Consider the following 23,517-nt stretch of genomic DNA (forward strand, 5'->3'; position numbering starts at 1 on the left):
TTGTGGTCATAAGTCGAGGATAACCTGCGCTCTAAAGTTACCACAATAGTATCGATTTATCTAGGCTTTTGTTTCTGATTTCAACTTCAGCTCCCACTCACTAGACACACTTTTCTTTCTTTCCACTCTTCGGCAAACTCTCATATACCCCTGGTTGGGCTGTCTATTTTGATAGACGTTGGGGTTTTCTCGGGATGGGGCTCCCTACCGTTCTCAGTTTAAGCAGTGAAGCACTTGTCACCTGTCACAATTCTGTGCCATGGCTTCCTTGATTTCTTAGACAAGTCAACCCATACATGAATAGTAGCAGTGCTGCTTGGACAAGCTATACTGCCAGATAACTATACCGATATTTCTTTAATAGGTTGCTATTTCTCCTCCTTTTTCCTTGGTTCTTCAGTAACTAATTCCCCAATTGTCTCGCAAATGCATGATCTTGTGCATCCAACCACTTGCACTTTCTTAATATGATTTGTGTATTTACTTAAGAAATATAATGCATAAGATTAACATTAATTGTAATGTATTTTCTTAGAAGGGACGCGGTGGCTCAGTGGGTTAGGACGCTGAGCTTGTCGATCAGAAGGTCGGCAGTTTGGCGGGTTGAATCCCGAGTGCCGCGTAGCAGAGTGAGCGCCTGTTACTCGTCCCAGCTTCTGCCAACCTAGCAGTTCGAAAGCACGTAAAAATGCAAGTAGAAAAATAGGGACCACTCCGGTGGGAAGGTAACAGCGTTCCGTGCGCCTTTGGCGTCTAGTCATGCCGGCCACATGACCACGGAGACGTCCTCGGACAAGCGCTGGCTCTTCGGGTTTCAAACGGAGATGAGCACCGGCCCCTAGAGTTGGAAACGACTAGCATGCATGTGCGGGGGAACCTTTATACCTTTACCTTTTTATTTTTTTATAATGACTCCAATATTTATTTCATCATAAATGCTGGCTTTTGGAATAGATGACTTATAAGTAGTTGTGCTTCATAGGAGCCTTTAGAGATAAGTTAACAGTAAATAATTAGAGAAGGATTTATTTCTATGTATTAATATTTTTTAACAGATGATATCAAGCTTTTTAGATCAACAAGCTATTCTGTTTGTGGACACTGCCGATCGGTTAGCCTCACTGGCCCGAGATGCTTTGGTTCATGCCCGTCTGCCAAATTTTGCTATCCCATATGCTATCGATGTGCTGACAACTGGGTCATATCCACGATTGCCAACATGTATACGGGTAAATTACTCTGCAATTTTAAATTGTTTTAAATGCTCAAGTGCAGTTTTCTTCATAGCTTTGTGTCATTTCTGAATATAGCCTTTTTGAAATAGTTTCAGTTGTTAAAATGTACGTTAGTTGGAATAAATGATGCCAAATATTTCCTATTGATCTTAAGACACCTTACTGGAATACATGATAATTATCCACTATCAAATACATTAATATTATTATTAGGCCAACTTAGAAATAAGATAGCTTTAAAAATTTTTTGAAGTATTTTAATGTTGTAAGCTGCCCAGATTTACTGTATAGAAGTTGGGCAGCCATATAAATTGTTTATTAAATAAATAAAATAGTAGCTTGTAAATTTCTCCAGAACTTTGCTTAAGGCTAGATTTAACAATATGCTCTGGTTATTGTTGATGAATAGTTTAAAGTAGCTTCATTTTTAATTATGAAAGCATTTGAATAAGATTACTGCTTTGAGCGTATTAGTATTCTTCTATTAAATCATTATTATTATTATTTAGTTGTTAATCATGTTGACTGTGATTAGTTAATTTCTAATTAAATAATTCAGTTTTGTCATATGATTTACTTTGTACGAGCTTAGTTGGGTTTACATTTCTGTAATCTCTCAAGCTTAAAATATCCTAATTTCTGTATTTACTGGTTCTAATAACAGTTTACTGAATTTCACTTGTTCATTTCAAAATTGCATGAAATTATTGTAAATGTTTTAGCTAAGCCTAGTATTAGACTCATGGCTAATAGTAGCCTATTATATGAATGCCAAGGTTTGTCCTTGAAGTTTTAGCTGTGTTTCCTAACGAAATGCAGAGTAAGTTAAATTGGTATGATTTTAAAATTCACTTATCTGCAACAGGATAAAATAATTCCTCCTGATCCAATAACAAAAATTGAAAAGCAAACAACCTTGCATCAGTTAAATCAGATTCTCCGTCACCGACTAGTAACCACAGATCTTCCACCACAGCTGGCTAATCTTACAGTAGGTAAGAACTGAAATTACTTATTTATGATTAAATGGGCTTAATCCTATACAGGACTTAATCTCTGAAACATCCAAAGATTCAGGAGAATGAATCATGACTGAAGGATATGGGAGTCTTTTTTCATATCTTTTCTCTTTCTAAATTTTTTTTTTTTTATTGAAAAGTTTTAAAATACAATTTTCCTTTGAAAAACCCCCCTTCCCCCTCCCTCCTCCCCTCCCTACCTCCCCCCTATCTCCCCCCTCCCCCTCTCCCTCCTCCCTCCCCTGCCTCCCACCCCTCTACTTCCCCTCCTCCCCCCCTCCCCCCCAACTTCCCAGAGCAAAATACAAGGTATATATCTAAAAAGCAATCATAAACAATCATATACTAACAATTATAAACTCTAAAATCCATCACTCTCTAGCTTATATAGAGTAAACCAATCCTTAACAATACTAAATATGTATAAAGAACTAAAATAAAAGAAAACTAGCATCATTCCCATCTATGTTCTTCCACAATTCACTATTACCTAGACATATTCTCACTTACACATCACAAGCACCTATCCCTATTAACCTCTCTAGCCAAAATAGGCTATAATAGATAGTTCTTACACAAATTAACCTGCATTAACCCACAAAACTTTCTTCCTCTTCCTCTGTAGTAAATTGTCCATTAATTCCAAATTGAACATTCTGTTACCAGACATATCATCCCAAAACTCTTAAAAACACAACTACCACTTGACTATAAGTATATTGTGGAAGTTCCATAGATTTCTACTGGTCTTATTTTTTAATCTTTTTTGAGCGTTTTAAGGCAGCACGCGTCACCCTCTGTTCTCTAGGATCATCCAAAAGAGTTGCAGCTTGATCTCCTCCTGTACCCTTCTCGTCTATCTGTCCATCTTCATCCTCTTGATGTTCTCCTTCTCCAGATCCCTCTGCAGCTTCCAGAAGTGTTGATGGGGTTGCTTTTAAAACATTGTTGTAAAAATCATGCGCTTGCTTCACAGTACCCAAACAGTACCTTTTGCCATCATACATGAAGCTCAACCCAGCTGGGATCTCCCATCTGAACCTTATATCTCTTTGCTTGAGCTCTTGCACAAGAAATATAAAGTCCTTCCTTCTCTTTAAAATCTTTGGAGGAATTTCTTTTAGAACCAAAACTTCTTGACCAGCAATCACAACTTTAGTATCATAGGCAGCTTGTATAACTTCATCTCTAATTTCCCTTTTTACAAAATAAACCACCACATCTCTAGGCAACTTTCTCTGCTTAGCAATCCACGAATTCACACGAAACACTTTGTCCATGCCTTGTTTTATTTCAGATGCTGGATGGTTCAATACCCCCTCAAAAGCCTCAGAAACCAGCTGCTTTAAATCTTCCTTAATATTCTCTTTTAGGCCTCTAATTCTAACAGCAAACTGCATCTGGTAAAATTGAGCCAAACTCTGTTCGCTATCCATTTTGTCTTTTAAATCTTCAATTTCCAATACTTTTGCTTCTAATATAGCATTCTTTTGAGTCAAGTCTTCCACTTGATCATCCAGCACCTCCACACATTTAGCTACTTTATGCACTGAGGACAAAATGTCTACCTTCATCTCTCTAAGTTTCTGCTCCATCCTTTCTTCCATTCTCTGCTCCAATTTCTCCAATTTCTCCTCCATCTGTGCAAATTTAACACCCATTGACTCCAAAATTAACTGGGTATGTTTTTCAAGATCCTTCGATGTCAATACATCAGGAGAATGCAACGCCTGCAGTAATGATTGTTGTTGCACCGGAGAATTTCCAGCACTCCGAAAAGTTCTAGGGGGAGGTTTAGCCGCCATCTTTTACTTACAATTGTGACGCACTTTCACTTTAAGTTTTAAGCATAGTCCATCAAGCTTGAGAGTAAAATAAAATAATCCTCTTCATCTCTTCACCTTTTCCTCTTGTACCGCTCTGCCTGCTCCTTTAAATCATAGTCCTTTCTTCAGGCAGGGATGGTTCGCAGACGCCTGGCTCTGCTCCAGGAAGTTCGGAGCAGAGACGACGGCCAGCTGGGAGCAACCCAGGCTTCGGGGGAGTTCGATCCTTCAGCCGCCCAAGCTCAAAGCTCAGGCGGCCTCGGAGAACTCTACCCCTACCTGGGGCCTCACCCCCTCCTCTTCTCCCGAGGAGGGGGCTTCAATTTCGCCCGAACAGCTGATCGGCGCTGTTTCGGGCGAAAAAACAAACAGCTGAGCCGCGGGCAGCCAGGGGAGGCTGTCTTCGGCGCCGCGCCGCCAGCGGAAGTCCTCTTTCTAAAATTTTATGTCAAAAAATAATTTGTTTCTTTCTAAGTTAAGTTCCTAAATTCCTTGATTGCCGGCTAATGAGCTTTATGAAAATAAAAAATAGACAAATTGGATATAATAAATACGGTAATGGTTGAGGATTAATGGCCTTAGAAAAGTAGCAATATATGCGTCTAGCAGAATCTGTTTATTGGCTCTGCAGGCTTTTGGATCCAAACTTGGTCTAAGTTGACCAAGTAGTGGATATGGATATGTGTCTTCAGTAGTAACTATAATCTTGGAGAACAACATTATTCCACTCTAATTATCAGGACCTGTGTTTTGGTTAGCTTTCATTTTAATTTCAAAACAAGTTGGAAGTGGGTTAAAGAGAAGTGATATCTACAGTGGTAAGGGAATTAAAAGGGAACAAAATTAGATAAGAATTAGGTAAATAAAGTAATTCAACAGGAAAAGAAGATCTATTTAGGTATTATGAAAGAATTACATTGTCCCCAGTCTCAGTCTGATGTCTGCAATCATCTATACCTCTTCCCCAATCTTTCTTTTTAGCAGCCTTTTCTACTGATCCTTCTCAATTTAAAGGAAACTATTCTTGGGCCTTTTTAATCTGTTTTTCTTTTCTTTTTCTTGGTATCCTTTTTTGTTATTTATTTTATTGAATTCCATTTTTAGCTAATGGTCGTGTAAAGTTTCGTGTGGAGGGTGAATTTGAGGCTACCTTAACTGTGATGGGAGATGATCCCGATGTCCCATGGCGCCTTCTCAAACTGGAAATTCTGGTTGAGGATAAAGAAACTGGAGGTAATGCCAAAAGATATTATGTGATTGAAAGCTTATTTTTGAACACTTGTCCCCAAGAGGTACACTTTGTTAAGCATTCAATTAAAATAAATTTTGATCATTTTGCAATCCTCTCAAATGCTTCTGTCTCTAAAATTTTACTCTTGCTTTTCTTAAAATATGTGCTGTACTGGTAGCCTCTTTTCAAACATTAATGAAATCGTTTTATGTTACTGTAAAATGTAAGACTTAAACCAACATTTTAAATACTATTAGATCATCTTTTAAGAATTTTGTTTTATTTTATTTTATTTTACTCTATTTTATTTTATGATAGATGGACGTGCCTTGGTTCATAGTATGCAGATCAATTTCATCCATCAGTTGGTCCAGTCCCGGTTGTTTGCTGATGAGAAACCTCTACAAGATATGTACAACTGCCTACGTATCCTTTCAAGAGACTTGTTCCGAATTGATATGGATCCTGAAATATTTTTAGTGGAAAAAATACATTTTAAACACATAATTTAATGTTGTAACAAAAAGTGTCCATTAGAAACAAAATGGCCATTCAGTCCAAAGGGGATTTTATATATTTCTATTTTATTATTCAAAAAATGGGGATGTAATTTTATATATGTGTAAACTGAATGACCAGAAGTGCTTAATATATAGGCAGATTTTTCCAATGGCATCTGAATCTACTACATCAAGATCTGTAAAATGGAGGGAATGGTCTATATTCTAGTGAAAAACTCTATTGGTTAAGAGAACAGGTGATAAACGAAAAAAGAGGGATTCAGATTTTTTAATCAATTTACAGTGTTTTATATGAAAGTTAAAGACATGCATACAGAATTATGGTTCAGTAAAAAGAAAATATATTTCTTTCAAATTAATGAAAGAAGTACAACTTTGTTGTTATTCATTTGCTTAGACTCAGTACATATTGAGTCCAGTACATATTAAGTCCGCAAAGACATGCAAAAATCAAGATAATCTGAAAAGGATGTTTATTTCACAGAATTTTAGTTGTATTTGGGATTCTCTAAATATTTCAAACCATTTATTATGAAGCCTATTTCCTCTACATAATTTTTTAAAATGTTTAAGTCAAGTTTATTGAATTTATATACCACCCTTTTCCCGTAGGACTCAGGGCGGTTTACAAGGTATTTAAAAATGTCAATACAATACAAAAGTTAAAAAATTAAAAATAATTAAATTTCATCCCTGAAAAGTATAAAACCCCCAATTAAAAACTCTCAGCCTGGGCCAGAAAGCTCAAAGAGCCAGGTCTTCAGGTCCCAGCGGAATGAACGAAGGTCAGGGGCAGTCCTAATCTCCACAGGCAGTTGGTTCCAAAGGGCAGGCGCACCCACTGAGAAGGCCCTCTTCCTGGGTGTTATCTGCCGGCAGTCTTTTACCGCCAGCACCCTGAGAAGGCCCTCCCTGTGGGAGCGCACAGGGCGAAGGGAACTTGATGCCGCCAGCAGGTGTTCCCTCAAATATCCCGGACCCAAGCCATTTAGGGCTTTATAGGTCATCACCAGCACCTTGAATCTCACCCGGAGGGCAACCGGAAGCCAATGCAGCTCGCGGAGTAGAGGTGTTACATGGGAGTATCGGGAAACCCCCATCACAACTTGCGCGGCCGCATTCTGCACCTGCTGAAACCTCCGAGTGGTCCTCAAGGGCAGCCCCATGTAGAGAGTGTTGCAGTAGTCTAACCGGGAGGTCACGAGCGCATGGGTGACTGTGCGTAGGGCATCTTGGTCCAGATAGGGTCGCAACTGGTGCACCAGGCGAACCTGGGCAAAAGCCCCTCTGGTCACAGCTCCTATGTGATCTTCAAAATTGAGCCATGAATCCAGGAGGACGCCCAAGTTGCGAGCCCTATCAACGGGGGGTAACACCTCACTCCCCATCGTTAAAGATGGAATAATCTGGTTAACCCGAGATGCCGGTATGCACAGCCACTCAGTCTTGGCAGGATTGAGACGAAGCCTGTTTCTCCCCATCCAGACCTGGACCGCCTCCAGGCAACGGTACATCACGCTGAGGGCATCACTGGGTTGGTTTGGGGTGGAGAAAAAAAGTTGGGTATCATCAGCATACTGATGATACCCCACCCCGAAACCACGAATGATCTCACCCAGTGGCTTCATATAGATGTTGAACAGGAGGGGAGAGAGAACCAACCCCTGAGGAATCCACAAATGAGAGGCCTCGGGGCTGATCTCTGCCCTCCCGTCAACACCGACTGCGAGCGGCCCAGGAGATAGGAGGAGAACCACTGTAAAACGGTGCCTCCCGCAGTAGGATACCATGGTTGATGGTATCAAAAGCCACTGAGTGATCTAATAGGACTAGGACAGAGGAACAACCCCTGTCCCGAGCCCGCCAGAGATCATTCACGAGCGCGACTAATGCCGTCTCCGTGCTGTGCCCTGGCCTGAAACCCAATTGGTACGGGTCTAGATAATCAGTTTCCTCCAGGAACAGAGGAAGCTGATGCGCCACCACGCTCTCAACAACCTTGGCCAGAAAGCGAAGGTTGGAGACTGGACGATAGTTATTTAAAACAGCCGGGTCCAGGGCAGGCTTTTTGAGGAGGGGTCTCACCGCCTCCTTCAAGGCGGCGGGGAAGACACCCTCCTTCAAAGAAGCAGTTATTACTGCCTGGAACCAGCCTCGTGTCTCCTCCCGGGCCGCATAAACCAGCCAGGAGGGGCACGGGTCCAACAAACAGGTGGTGGAGCTCAGACTCCCCATAATCCTGTCCACATCATCAGGGGAAACAGGATCGAACTCATTCCAGATAGCATGCTCAAGACCGTCCGATTCCTCCACATCAGACTCCGCCCAGTCAGAGTCCAAGCCGGCCCGGATCTGAGCAATTTTGTCCGTCAGATGATGACTAAACTCCTCAGCTCATCCCTGTAAGGGATCCTCTCTCACCTCCTGGTTAAGAAGGGAGCAAGTCACCCTAAACAGGGCGGCCAGGCGATTATCTGCGGACGCGATGAGGGCAGCGAAGTAATTAGCCTTCCCCGTCCTCATCGCCGCAAGATAAGACCTTATAAAGGTTCTTAGCTGCAATCGGTCAGATTCGGATCGGCTGGATCTCCAGCCGCTCTCTAGACCCCGTCTCCGCCATAACATTCTTCTTAATAACAACTTTCTATTCTGTTCATCAAGAATAGTATTATGATTTAGAAGGGATAGCACGTTTTAGTGGCAGTGTAAGATTGAATTTCTTACTAAATTTGTAACAATGTATTTATACAGGGATGCGGTGGCTCAGTGGGTTAGGACACTGAGCTTGTCGATCAGAAGGTCGGCAGTTTGGCGGGTTGAATCCCGAGTGCCGCATAACAGAGTGAGCGCCTGTTACTCGTCCCAGCTTCTGCCAACCTAGCAGTTCAAAAGCACGTAAAAATGCAAGTAGAAAAATAGGGACCACTACGGTGGGAAAGTAACAGCGTTCCGTGCGCCTTTGGTGTCTAGTCATGCCGGCCACATGACCACGGAGACGTCCTCGGACAAGCGCTGGCTCTTCGGCTTTAAAACGGAGATGAGCACTGGCCCCTATAGTCGGAAACGACTAGCACGCATGTGCGGGGGAACCTTTACCTTTATTTTATTTATGCATTTTTACTTTGATGTTGCTCTTTCTAAAGAAGCTCAAAATACTTACTTAACCAAACCACTTTAGATTCCTTCTGCCTATCCCTGCAGTTGGAGGTTTTACATTCACAGACTCTAATGCTGATACGAGAACGCTGGGGTGACCTTGTACAAGTGGAACGATACCATGCAGGCAAATGCCTGTCCCTCTCTGTCTGGAAGTAAGTAAAATCACTATTATCTGTAGATATTCTTACAATCAATGCAAACACAATTCTACTTATAATTATTATTTGTTAAGCAATTTATATCTTTCCATGTAACAATATTATATCGTTGGAAACCGATATAATGAAAACCCAGGAGCTCTTATATTAGGGTAATTTGATATATAGTATATAGTTATAGAGTGTATGTATTTCAAGGAAAGTACTCTGTTTCTTAAATAAGTTATATACAATTGATTTCTGGAATGAGGACAAATAGTTAACACAATGAGAGCAAATATTCTGACCTGAAAATAATATATTAAGTTATATGAGGGCAGGGCTTTTCAAACTTTTCACTCATTGTACCACTTTCAGGATATGGCAACATCCGAGTACCACCAGTCGCCTAGCAAGGTGTCAAAAACGTGACCAAAAAAAAAGGGAAAAAAGTGATGAAGTAAAGGTAGTCCTCAACTTACAACAGTTTGCTTAGTGACTGTTCGAAGTTACAATGGCACTGAAAAAAGTGCCCCCCAAGCCACAGCCGAGCAAGAGACCTGCCTGCCCACCCGGTGGCGCTCTTCCTCCTGTCCGAGGTTTTCATTATTGTGAGCATTTCTGTTGAGGATTGCCAGCAGGGGTGGGGGGGAGGGTGTTTGGTTTTTATTCCCCCCCTGCTGGGTGGTTGCAGCAGGTTTTGGTCACTTCACATGAGCCTGGGACACTGTGACCGTCATAAATATGAATCAGTTGCCAAGCATCTGAATGTAAATCGCAAGACCCTGGAGATGCTGCAACATTCCAGCTGATTGGCTCTTCTTCTGGGCTCAGCAGACGTGCAGGGATCAGTGCTGAGCTCCAGCTGGAGCCTGGCGCTGATCCTGGCGCTTCCGCTGGGCCCTGACAGCCCTGCAGCTCCAGCCGTCTCTCGCTCCGGCTTGTGCGGTGCTGCCACCGGTTCAGCTCATTCCCCTCCCCCACTACCACTTTTCTAGGATGGTCGCGTACCACCTGCCAGGTGCCAATGTACCACAGGTGGTACCCGTACCACTGTTTGAAAAGCCCTGTATTAGGGGATTTATTTTAGTCACAATTTCCAGAACATCTGCAAGAGTAGTTACAGTAGTCAAGTTCTGTTCTCTAGGCAAAGATTTCATAGTACAGTGTTACAGCTTTTGGAAACGCATGTACTAGAAAACCTAGATCCACAGCTTATTTAATTAAATAGGCACACATGAAATTGACAAAATCTTCCTAATCTTTGCAGTTGATCCAGAAATTGTGCAATTTTATGAGTCAAATTTCTTGCCTTTGAGGTATATCACTATATGTATCTATGTGTATATGTGTGTATATTCAGTGTAGAATGTAATGAGAAGTTGAAACTATCCGTATTGGGGTGTAATGGAAATGCAGTTGCTTCTGTGAATTTATTTAACGGCTGGTTCTTATTTAAGAAGTTAGGACCACTAATCACAGCTACTTGAATATAATTTCATAGTATTATTTCATATACAATCAGAAGTGAAAGCAACATTTTGTCTTTTTTAGACATGTGTGAATATGGTATGGTATTTCCAGGGCAGCACACATATCTGAAACCTAATTTACAGAAGACATTAATAGTTTCCCTCTATTATATTTGTTCTTTGTGTTTTGTGTTGAATGTAAAGTGTTGGCATTAGCTTCGTCCCTTATTTAGGCCTAAAGAACAGCTAACAATTTTTTTTAACCCGTGTAACCTAGCTCATGATTAGAGAATAATCTTGGAGTTCAGGCTGCTTGTTTGCTTGCCAGTAGGAATACATGACAATTTTAGGCCACAAGCCTAACCAGCTATAAACAGTAACACATAGTCATAGGTTTTCAAATGACATTTAAAACTTATTTTAATAAGTTCTTTTTTTTAATCAAGGCTTTTGTGATACTGATTCCAGAGGTGATTAAATGTGCCTTATATACTGTTATAATGGGTCTATTTAGTGGAGAGCAAACATGAACAGCAAAGCTGAAAGTGGTATATTAGGCATAATTGTCAAAAATTTGAAAGAACAAAGAATTCTTAAGATTAGGATTGTGTGCCTGTTAGAAAAGTGTTTCTTGAACTTTATAGAGAAAACAGTTACATTTTTTTTTTAATACGGTTGTAATATTTATCTGAGTGTTCTACCAAAATAGATTTTTATTTAACATAGTGTTTCTTTATTAGCCAACAAATTGTTGGGAGAAAAACTGGAACAGCATCGCTTCATAAAGTTACCATTAAGATTGATGAGAATGACGTATCAAAGCCTTTGCAAATTTCTCACGAACCTCCCCTTCCAGCATGTGATTCCAAACTAATTGAGAGAGCTACGAAGGTAAACTTCAGCAGTTTTAAGTTGTTTCAGTTTAAAGAGACTCTTTTTTTTAACCCATATGTTTATTGTTAAAATATTGGGATATAAAGAAAATACAAAAAAGCAAATAATTGAAATACAAAAAAAGATGTTTCAAAAAAAATTCCTACCACATCAATTTTTTAAAAGGCTTTTAAATGATGGCAGTTTAGAAGTATAAAATTATTTTGCAAAATGGATTGCCAGGGCTGGAAAGATTTATGTATTGTAAAATTTATTATTAGCATGAAATATTAAAAAAAATCTAAAATATACAAAAAGAGTTCTGCAATGGACAGATGCTTTTGTTCCATTACCTGCATTATATCAATAAATCTTATATTGAAAAAAAAACCTTGCTTGATTTAAGATTTTAGAAGATACCTAGAACGGACCTGCTACTTAATTTAGATGAAACTAAATCATAATAACAATGGTTGAACTGCTGCGCAATATCCCCTTATAACTGCAAACTCCTCAGAAAGTTTTGTTTTTTATTAACTGATTTTACTTTGATTTTTGTAGATAGACCATTTGTCAGTAGAGAAGCTTCTAATAGACAGTGTCCATGCAAGAGCACATCAGAAACTCCAGGAATTGAAGGCCATTCTTAAGAGCTACAACACCAGTGACAATTGTATGTGGCAGTATCCATATAATCCTTTCTTATCTTACTCCAAGATAAAAGACTTGATTCTGAAGTAAATGAAATTACTCTGCCAACTTGCCTCTGCCTCATGTAATAATACAGTAATCATAATAATAACCATAATAATTTTAATTCACTGAACTGAAAGCTTTTTTGACAATCATTGCCTTGAATATGACATAGCAAATTAATTAAAGATTTTTTAAAATTTGGATTGTGATGTTTTTAACAAGTTGTCAGCATTTCTTTTATGAGGAAAGTGAAAGGGTATGAATATTATTTAGTATTCTTACGCCAGAGATTATTTCTAATATGCTTTTGAATTGGTTCTGAGTACTTTCCAAATTTTTATCGGCTGACACACGCTTTCAGGGATTAAATTTTTTTTAACAATTTTTATATTTATTTTAATGTGCTTATTCAAGAGGAGCATACATTAAATTGTTGTACTAAAATTTATCTAAATCTGATCTTGGGTGGTCCCCTCATGCTCATAAACACCTCTTAGAGAGGTGTTTTGGGGTGGATTATAGAAGACAAGAGAGATTACTTTATTATTATAAAATGTGCAGTGATTTTTTTAAAATGAAGTATTTTGATTAAAATCTGTTGCTGGAATCAGGGTTTGTGCTTACTTGTTTCACATAACAAGCTGAGTTTCTTTGCTCCTTCCTGCTCCTAGTTTTCTAGATAGTTTGGGTCACTAATACTCACTTATGGTCCTTTAATATATAGCTTTAAGCTGTTTTAACTTATAGAAACACTATAAGTTAATGAACAAAAAATAATTGCATAATAATTGAATGAAAAGTAATGCCTCCAATATTACAAGTAACCAACAGATGGCACTGTTGATGCACTAGAAGCTGATGTGTTGTGTTATTGATTATGAAATGGTAGCCTGCCATGAAAACTCAGTGCACTTTAAACAACACATCAGATTGAATTTCCAATTGCCAAAGAAGTTACTGCAGTTGAAATTCACTGTGGAATGCATGTTGCATATGGTGATGTTTATATTGAAGTGTATATCATGCATTGCTAGGCCAAAAAATATAAAGATGCTGATCCAGTAAGAGCTGGTTTATGTGATCAAGGCTAAAGTGGGTGACTTGTAACACAGTAACAACTTTCATTTGAGAACAATTGGTGAAATGATTAACCACAGTTGGGTGATCTTACAGGGAAATTTCTGACATGTTTGGCATTTCATAGGAATGTTTATGCAAGGTGGATTCCTCATATGGCAATGGCAAAGGTGAAAATGTCAGGAGTTGATATTTGCCAGCACTGGTTGTTATACACTACAAAAATGAAGGCGAGGATTTTCTTTTCATAGCATTGGGATGGCCAGTGAAACATGGGGTCATCATTATGATGCAAAAATGGATTGTTAGCCCCTGGAATGTAATTACAGGAATTACCTATGGGAGGAAAATTTCAGTTTCCTAGCTTTGGTAGGAAAAGTCATGGTTGTACTTTTGGGGATGGGGATAGTGTTAGTCACATGATTTCTTTGAACCTGACACCACTGTCCATTCCATTGTAATACTCAAAACTTTAAACAATGATTCAGCAGAAGCACAAAAAGAAAATTATGCTGCAATGGAAGAGTTGTCTAGGCCTCATAGCTATCAAGCCACCCAGGAGTCGATTGAAAAGTTGGATGTCATCATCTTACCCCATCTGCCATGCTGTTCCTATCATGCAATTATTGCTTTTTCCCCAACATGAAATAATACCTTTGCAGCTATATCTGACTCAGATGGCAAAGTCAAGAGGACTGTCAGGACCTGATTGAATAGAGAAAATGTAGAGTTCTTTTCGTGATGGCTTTAAGAAGCTTGTCTATCTTTGGCAGAAGTATGTAGCAAATGGTTACAGTTATGTGGAGAAATAAATATGGGTAACATTTTAAGGATTATTTTCCTCTTTGGATTATTGAAATACCCCCATTTGGACTAAAGCTTTGGATGGAGGCATTACTTGCCATTCAGTTCTCATATGTAGAAAGAAACAGTGGAAAAAAAACGTTGGTAGCAAAATGACATTCCTTGAAAATACAATTTTATTGATGCTCATTAAGCTGAATGTAACTTTACTGAAATAGTTTTATTGAAAAAGGATTTCTTTTGATTTTTTTCTTATGATTGAAGCCTGCAGAGGTCCAAAGTTAATCTTGAAATTTTCCTAGTTAAAATTCCATCTCATCTTACGAATTCTCAATTCTTTAGCTTTTATCGAAACAGCTCTTCCTACACTTGTTATTCCTATTCTGGAGCCTTGTGGGCGATCGGAATGCTTACACATATTTGTAGACCTTCATTCTGGGATGTTTCAGTTAATGCTTTATGGAATTGGTAAGTAAATAAGAGCTCTATCATCATTTAAGAGTCACTTCTAATGATTACATTACAACTTGCACAATTCAGCTGTTTTTCTTTGGACTGGAAATTAAAAGCAAAGGTTTTTAATCATAAAATTTGCTAGTGTATTAAAAAGTGGTGGTGTCAAATATAGATCTATAGGTCATTTGGTCGGTTAGCATGTAGTAACTTGCAAGCACAGTGTAGTGAAAATTGAAAAATTATTTGCCAGAGAGAATAATGGTTATTAATGCCAAAAAGAATGGGGAAATTTTGTTTAATATATTTTACAAATGAAATGGCTTGGTCATGATCATAGTTTGGCATAATACATTGAACTTGATATTAGGCTTTCCTCCTAATAATATTTAAAATAATTTTCTTAAAAGTTATGCCTCAAAATTAAAAACGCAAAACATATGAATACAATTCGAACAAATCTATCTGTAAAAGCCTAAGTAATACAAATTAGCAACTAGCATGAAATTTTTATGCATATCTATCTATCTAATTTATACACAGCCCATCTCACTATTCAAATGACTCTGGATGGTTTATAGATTAAAAACTATAAAATTCATACAAAAGACAAAAGGTTAGAAGAACAAGTTAAAAAGGTGGAGGGAATGCCCACAAGCCATCCATCTATTACACCAAGGATTGCATATTCTTCTTAACACTTTTCCAGAAGGGTAGAAGGGTGGAGTGTAGTCTTACCTTAGGCAGCACAATTACTACAACTTAAACAAAAAACTAAATCTTGGTTATTTGGAAGTATATTGCCTGGTCTTTCCTGTCTGTCCCAAAAAAAAACCCATTAAAATCATGAAATATATCAGCTTTTAACAATCCAACCTCTAGAACTTAGCAGGCACACAAATTTCCAGGATCGCATAATTATCTTCTTTGTGATATAGGTAGTCCTCGACTTACAACTGTAATGGAGCTTGGGATTTCCATCATGAACAACCTGATTTTATGATATTTTTTTGGTGGTTAAATGCAGTGGTTGTAAAATGAATCCATTGTCCACAATGGCCATTTTTTTTGCCAGAAACTGGAAGAGAACCCTGATTTCAAGCAAAAAAATGTCATAAATCACTGTTACATGACTGCGGGATGCTGCAAATGATTGTAAATGCAGGCCAGTTATAGAGAACCCAAAATACAATCACATAACCTGGGGGGGGCAGTCATTGGAACTTCAAATCCAGATGATAAGTGCCTTTGGGGGCCCTGTTGTAACTGATCAGTTGCTAAGCTAATTCTAAATTTAAGAAATACTAGTTGCCATTTTGTACTTAAATTCTCTTACAATTTTGCATATTTTCCAAATTTATTTTAGCAATTCTTTAAAAATGGTTGTTATTCTTATATTGTTAATTTAGCCTCTATAAAAGCATTACTGGAGCCTCAGTGGTTAATAAAACATCTGAACCAAACAGAAACTTTGTTCTTGCAGGTCCCCATTCACAGAATATCTTCATTAGCCAAGTGGTGGTTTAGACAAATTATAGTAACTAATTGGGTTTTTAAATCCTATTTTTAAAATTATTGAAGCAGAAAGATGGAAGGTTGAAGAACCGGGAACACTGTGTTCTGCACAGCAGTCAATGAGACGTTTTTGCAGTTATTAAATTTTGAAATACTGGACCATGAGTTCTTGGCAAAATAATTATTTCTTCCCATGAGTGTTTTAAAATCTGTAAAGTGTAGAGTGTAAAAAGCGAAAGGTCAGACTTCCGGTTTGTCACGCAGCCGCTATGGACAGCTGGGAGACTTGCTCTCTCTCCCCCGTCCGGTTTCGCATTGCTGGGGGCCGCTGAAAAGGGCTGAAAGTCACCCTGAAGAGGCAACCAGCAAGGAGGGGCGCTCGCTGGATCGCAGGAGAGCCGCAACTCTCCCATTGAACCTGGTGATCCCTCCAAACCAGCAGACGAAAGGACCGGCCATTATGGCTCGTCCGTAGGCTGTGAACAGCCGAAGTCATATTTTCCACCAGGCAACTCTTAAAGCAGCACTGAAGAGACTGGGTGAGATCTATCTCTTTTACACCCTAATTACTTTCTGTACCCCTTAAGCTGCTAAGCATTTTCCCCCCTGCAGTGAGGGAAGGGGGATTTCAGCCCTCCCTCCAGAAAGAGCGGCGACTAAATACCCAGGGACATTTTAAACGTTGAAAAAGTAACTGAATCCCAATTGGAACTTTATTTCTCAAACGTGGATTGAAAGAATTTTAATTTCCTATTGTTCATTGTCTACGTCTGTTGGAAATTTGGATTATTTCTTATGAAAAAAAGAGAAAAACTGAAAAGATTAAGACAACTTTAGGACTCAAAGGGAAACTTTAAAAGGGGCCTGGCTGACTGCCCAGGGAAATAGATAAGATACATAACCTTGAGAACTTTGAAACAACAGCTGTGAAAGGCTTTGTGTTCCCTATCTAGAAAAAAAAAATTCTTTCTTTTGGATTTTCTAAGTGTAAAGCCTTTAGTTTAAAATACCAACATGGAAGAAGACCAGGAACAAAATTTATTTATAGATGATGATCAACAAACTCTTGCTATGTTAAAAACACTAATCCAAATTCTTACCCAAACAATGAAATATTAAAAGGCTACGTGAAGGAACAAGAAGACAGCCCAGATATGAAAGCCCAAACTTTGACCACAATTAAAGAACCATCTATACAAAATACAATAGAAGAAATGAAACATTCAAGTACCGTGACAGAAGAATCTACTATTAAACAAATACCAATATTTGAAAATCCAGAAAAGACATTGACAACCTGGAAAAAGGAAAAAGTTTCTTATACAACTCAGAAGGAACTAGAGGATCTAGAAAAAGAACAGTTGAATGAGAAGACAAACAATTCAGAACAACCACGTCGATATGGAAGAATAAAGAGACAACCTACTAGACCTACAAGTCCTCTCAAAAAATGGCGATCAGATGGTTTTGCCAATATCAATTAATATACATGATACTACAAGGAGATTGGTTCGATGACCCAAAAACAAGGACATGGAAGATGATTTGGCAAAGGAAAAAAGCTAGAATAAGACTCAAGAAGAATGGAGTTTCAACCATCTTATTGAAATCTGAAACAGAATGTACTTAGATAAGATGTGTATGTTGAACACAAGGCATTGTTATGAACTGAGATAAAGAAAAAATTTTGGTCCTTAAAATTTAGCAGTATAAATACTAATAGCTAATTTGAATATTGATTTGTGCATAAAGGTCTTGTAAAGGTGAATAATGTAGATAAGCTAAAAACTTATTGTTGAAAGTAATAAATAGGTCTATATGGAATCTTAAAAACGAAAATTATCAGTTTAAGCAAGGGATGGCAGATATAAAGAGGAAGAGAGGAAGCATTAAATATTGAAATTAAATTTTGATTACTACTTAAAAACAACAACTGAAAATTAGCAAAAAGGAAGGGTATCATATTGTATCCTTGTTGACATAGAGGGTGAGAAGTATACAGGATGTGTATTTTGAATATTAGATTTTGTGAGGAATGGTGATAGATGAATTGGGAGTATACTAAAAATCTTGGGAATGATAAATATCAAACGTTAAATCTTAATGTTAGTGGAAATTAAAATTGAAAAATCTATTAGGTCATTGATTGTCTAAAAGATTGTATGTTAAAACAATTAGAATATGTGTAAACTAAAAACTATGGATATATGTAAAAAAGTAATTTTCTATGTGATGGATAGGATAAAACTTGTCTTAATTTACAAATAGACAGTATATATGAAGGGAAAAAAGAGGAAATATTTATGGTAACAATTTGAAATCTGTACTAATGATATCTGTATGTAATTGAATTACTACTACCCAGCCACCACGTTGCTTTTCAAATATGTGAATGTAATATCAGAAAATCAATAAAATTTGTATTAAAAAAAGTGAAAGTTCAATTATACTGGACATTGAACAGTGCCCATTGGAATTGGATTAGGTCCAGAATTAGCCATGCTGATTACTTTTTCTGACATTAATGAGAATTAAAGTAGATCTAATTGATTTTCCATGGGTCTATTTGAAACATAATGATATCTAATTCTAACCTTTTGACAATACATGGCTTGGGAGTAGGTTACCTGAGGGGGTTACCTTTTTCCAAGAGTCTCTTCCTGTCCATCTTCATCTATCAGAATATGGATGCTACTGATCCCATTAGCGAAAGATTTTGCTTGGCTGAGACTAGAAGACGGGCTTTTTCTACAGTGGCCCCTGTTGTAAACATCCTCCCTTTTGAGATCAGAATGATCCCAAACCTGTTAGCCTTTTGTAAGGCCCTAAAAGGCCCTATTTGAGGGAACACCTGCTGCCGGCATCAAACGCCCTTCGCCCAGTGTGCTCCCACAGAGAGGGTCTGCTCAGGGTCCCGCCGGTAAGAGATTGCCGGCGGGTGACACCCAGGGATAGGGCCTTCTCAGTGGGGGCGCCTGCCCTCTGGAACCAGCTGCCGGTGGAGCTGAGGACTGCTCCCGACCTCCGATCATTCCGCCAGGGCCTGAAGACCTGGCTCTTTGAGCTCTTGGGCCCAGGCTGAGGAGACATTCATTTTAATTGGGGTTTTTTAAGAGTACAGGGTTGATTTAATATTTTTTAAATTGGGTTTTAACTTTTGTATGGTTGATTTTTAACTCCCTGTAAACCGCCCTGAGTCCTCAGGGAATAGGGCGGTATATAAATGCAATAAAATTAAATAAATAAATAAATAAATAAAAACATGGCTGTATTCCCAAGCCTGGGGTGCTGAATTGTGTCAAAGGCCCTGTTTCCTGGCTATATTGCTAACCAGCCAAATATCTCAGCTGCTATGTGTATTTATTTTGGATGTTTTTAATCATATTTATTTGTTTTAAAATGTTTAGTGCAGTGGTGGCCAACCTCTCTGTGAGCACGTGCCCCATTGCCCCAGCCCCGCCTCCCCTCGCAGCCTCCTCACCAGCAGCCCCCCTCCGGAGGAGAGTCGCCCCTGGGCATGGCCCACACAGAGCAGCGCAGCCAAGGACATAACAGCCAGGCAGCAGGGAGAAGACTCCACCCTTCGTGCGCGCAGATGATGCTGCAGGGTGCAGGCAGAAGGCATGGCCGCTATGGCGCAGGGCCACCTGGGAGATCTGTGGCGGGCTATGGAGGCGGTGGGTGGCCCTGCGGGTGGGCGGGGGCAGAGCAGGCGGGCTGGGGGTCGGGGTGGTTTTTGGGCACTCGGTCTATAAAAAGTTCACCATCACTTTTTTAGTGTAGAAGTAGTAGTAGTAATATAATAGTAATAATAGTAATAGTAGTAGTAATGTTGGAAGGGACCTTGGAGGTCATCTAGTACAACCCTGCTCAGGCAGGAAAACATACCATTTCAGACAAATGGGTGTCCCGTCTCTTCTTAAAAACTTCCAGTGTTGGGGCATTCACAACTTCTGGAAGCAGGTTGTTCCACTGATTAATTATTCTGTCAGGAAATTTTTCCTTAGCTGTAATTGTAATATAGTTTTTGAATTGTAAACCACCCAGAATCATAGACTGAAATGGGTGGCTAAAAATTGAATATCAGTTTACTTCCTATAAAACAGATGAATGCAAAACTTTTGGTTAAGAACCACATAAAATCTTTGCGTTATATTTTGTGGTATTCCAGGAATCTGAATATAACACAAATGAAACTGAATCATATTTTGTTTTAATTGGATCCTAATTAAAATGGAGGACAATTAATATTTTTATTCCCATACAGCTATCCTTTAGTGGGATGGGGTGGCATTAAGGAGGTTCATGCAATCCTAAGGCTGTTACAGAATGCCAGTAGAGTTTACAGAGGAATAGCCTTCACTGATTTCTGTGGCAAACTCCTGTGCCCAGTGTAAAATTCTGTATTTTAACATCCTAAATACATTTGAAGGAGTGTTATAATTAATTAATTAAATAATAATAATAATAATAATAATAATAATAATAATAATAATAATAATAATAAATTGGAAGGGACCTTGGAGGTCATCTAGTCCAACCCCCTGCTAAGGCAGGAAACCCTATACCATTTCAGGCAAATGGCTGTCCAGTCTCTTCTTAAAAACTTCCAGTGTTGGAGCATTCACCACTTCTGGAGGCAGGTTGTTCCACTAATTAATTGTTCTAACTGTCAGGAAGTTTCTCCTTAGTTCTAGGTTGCTTCTCTCCTTGACTAGTTTCCATCCGTTGCTTCTTGTCCTGCTTTCAGGTGCTTTGGGGAATAGCTTGACTCCCTCTTCTTTGTGGCAGCCCCTGAGATATTGGAACACTGCTATCATGTCACCCCTCACCCTTCTCTTCGTTAAACTACACATACCCAATTCTTGCATTACACTGCACTCATTAAATATTCATAAGACAACTTTCTTCATGTACAGTCCAGTGGGGGAAAATCACTATTAATTTACCAAAGAAAGACACTTCTATGTGACATTTCCTATTATTGCCACAAATATACGGTAATGAATGAATGGAATAAATTGAATTACTTTGAATAGTTGTTATACTACTACTACTGTTGTTGTTGTTTGATTAAAACTATTTGCTTTTTATAATATATGCATTACTCTGTATGGAGATTGATTTAAGGGTTGTTTAAAATAACAGAACACAAAGGTATTTTGACTTAAATTCTGTATTTTATTCAAATAAATGTAAATAATTATATTGTAGGTAATAACTAATGCTTTTTATTTGTAGATCAGCAGACCCTGGATGATGTAGAGAAGTCCATCAATGATGATATGAAGCGTATCATTCCTTGGCTTCAGCAGCTAAAGTTAGTAAAAAAGCAATACCAGAAAATACACTTCTTTGTCACTGTAAAAACAATTTCACTTTAGAATATTTTTCTATGATCTCTACTTTGGCTGCCTTTTACTAACTGCAATAGAGACCTCTGTTGTTTATTTGAAAGGAATAGATCTGTAGCTTCTAACATTATTTTATAGCAAAGATCTAGAAAAGTCATTTTTCTTTTGTTTAATATAATCTTGATTGGTCAACATGAATTGTGGTTAAAGCCTTCTTGATTTCTGAACAGTATTGGGATCACTTAAAATATGGTCATGTGTATCTGAGCTCTTGAGTGGAGTATTTAACAATGCACATTCATTTGCCTGTTTCAAGCTCTTAGTCTAGTAATTACTAGTGTAGTAATAATTCTGCTTATGGATCAAAACTGGTTAAGAAACAAAAGCTGAGAATAAATAAACTGATCTCAGTAGAGAAGCGAGTTCTAATGTTCATTACAGCTGTAAACATGTTTGGTAGCTTTTCACCCCGTAGAAGGTTACAGATTTGTCTGTATATTTGTCTGATATTTATCTCTTATTCTCATAACCCACTTATCTGTAAGCAAATTGATGAGACTTTTCAATCCTGGTGTCAGCAAAAAGTCCATAAAGGATTGCCAGAACTTTACAAAAACATGTTTGTTTTAACCTTGATCAAATAAACCAACTTTATATTCTTTCCTGTTACTTCTGAAAATCTTAATCTTTAATTCATTCAAATATTATTGTAGAATTTGATCCATTGCAAGAGTTTCTTCAAGTCTCTTTTGTAAATCCAGTAAAAAGACATTATCCAGGTCATTCTCTTGGTATCATTTGTATTTTGTCTTTATTTTTTAAAACCTCAGCCAGCTTCTTTTTGTATATCCATTAAGAAATCCTTATCCATACCATTCTCTTAACCTTCCACTTGTAATTGCACTTTAAATGCCTTCTTTATCTTGTAATCCATGCTTTTTTTGTTGTTGTTGTTAGTTGCAAAGTCGTGTCTGACCCATCGCGACCCCATGGACAACGTTCCTCCAGGCCTTCCTGTCCTCTACCATCTTCTGGAGTCCATTTAAGCTCACGCCTACTGCTTCAGTGACTCCATCCAGCCACCTCATTCTCTGTCATCCCATTCTTCTCTTGCCCTCAACCTTTCCCAGCATTAGGCTCTTCTCCGGTGAGTCCTTCCTTCTCATTAGGTGGCCAAAGTATTTGAGTTTCAACTTCAGGATCTGGCCTTCTAAAGAGCAGTCAGGGTTGATCTCCTCTAGGACTGACCGGTTTGATCGCCTTGCAGTCCAAGGAACTCGCAGGAGTCTTCTCCAGCACCATAGTTCAAAGGCTTCAATTCTTTGGCGCTCAGCCTTTCTTATGGTCCAACTTTCACTGCCATACCTTGCAACTGGGAAGACCATAGCCTTGACTATACGCACTTTTGTTGGCAGGGTGATGTCTCTGCTTTTTAGTGTGCTGTCTACATTTGCCATGGCTTTCCTCCCCAGGAGCAAGCGTCTTTTAATTTCTTGGCTACAGTCCGCATCTGCGGTGATCTTGGAGCCCAGGAAAATAAAATCTGTCACTACCTCCATTTCTTCCACATCTGTTTGCCAGGAATTGAGAGGGCCGGATGCCATGATCAATCCACACTTTTAAAAAACCATTATTTCTGATTCTACAGTTTCACATCTGTTATCCCTTCATTAACATCTTTGGACAGAGTCTGTCCATACAAGCAATCATTATTACTGATATTGTTGATATTGTGGCTGCTAATTTCTGGCCTCATTTTTTAAAGATCTTTAGTATTTCAAATATTACAGCATTTTGTATCATTTTTTAAATCCCAATACTGATCAAAAGCATGCTTACACTTTTTTCTTTTTGCTTTGTTTTGTTCCCTCTATTATCCAATTGAAATGACAAAGTCTCTAATCTTTGTTATGACCTACCTAAACAAAATAATTTTGCTTCCTACTATATTTTATAGAGTTAGTTCCAAAATCCAAAAAGATTTTTTTCAGTATTCCAAATTTGTCTGTCCCTTAGCTTTTTTATATATATATAACTTTCTTAATTCAAAATCTTATTTAGCTTTCTGCCATTTATTTCAAATTCTTTTAAGTTCCTAAACTTATAGTTAATTTTTCTTTTGTTTAGAAATAAAGATAGACACAT

The 23,517-nt window shown here is 38.3% G+C and overlaps 1 protein-coding gene across 4 annotated transcripts in view; it reads left to right on the top strand.

The window, feature by feature from the left end:
- Positions 1-23,517, top strand: part of MED14 (mediator complex subunit 14) — a 73,578-nt gene that overhangs the window by 11,002 nt on the left and 39,059 nt on the right. For all 4 annotated transcript variants that reach the window (XR_014492556.1, XM_083362900.1, XM_083362902.1 and 1 more), the window contains exons 4-12: positions 1,056-1,229; positions 2,101-2,230; positions 5,185-5,313; positions 5,630-5,737; positions 9,011-9,143; positions 11,341-11,491; positions 12,035-12,146; positions 14,393-14,518; positions 21,260-21,338. Coding sequence is in view for 3 of the 4 variants with exons in the window: in XM_083362900.1 (XP_083219026.1) it covers positions 1,056-1,229; positions 2,101-2,230; positions 5,185-5,313; positions 5,630-5,737; positions 9,011-9,143; positions 11,341-11,491; positions 12,035-12,146; positions 14,393-14,518; positions 21,260-21,338 (1,142 nt within the window). In the remaining variant the exon portion in view is untranslated. The remainder of the gene's footprint in view (positions 1-1,055; positions 1,230-2,100; positions 2,231-5,184; positions 5,314-5,629; positions 5,738-9,010; positions 9,144-11,340; positions 11,492-12,034; positions 12,147-14,392; positions 14,519-21,259; positions 21,339-23,517) is intronic.

The sequence above is a fragment of the Vipera ursinii genome, assembly GCF_947247035.1.
Source record: "Vipera ursinii genome assembly, chromosome: 4".
Lineage (NCBI taxonomy): Eukaryota > Metazoa > Chordata > Lepidosauria > Squamata > Viperidae > Vipera > Vipera ursinii.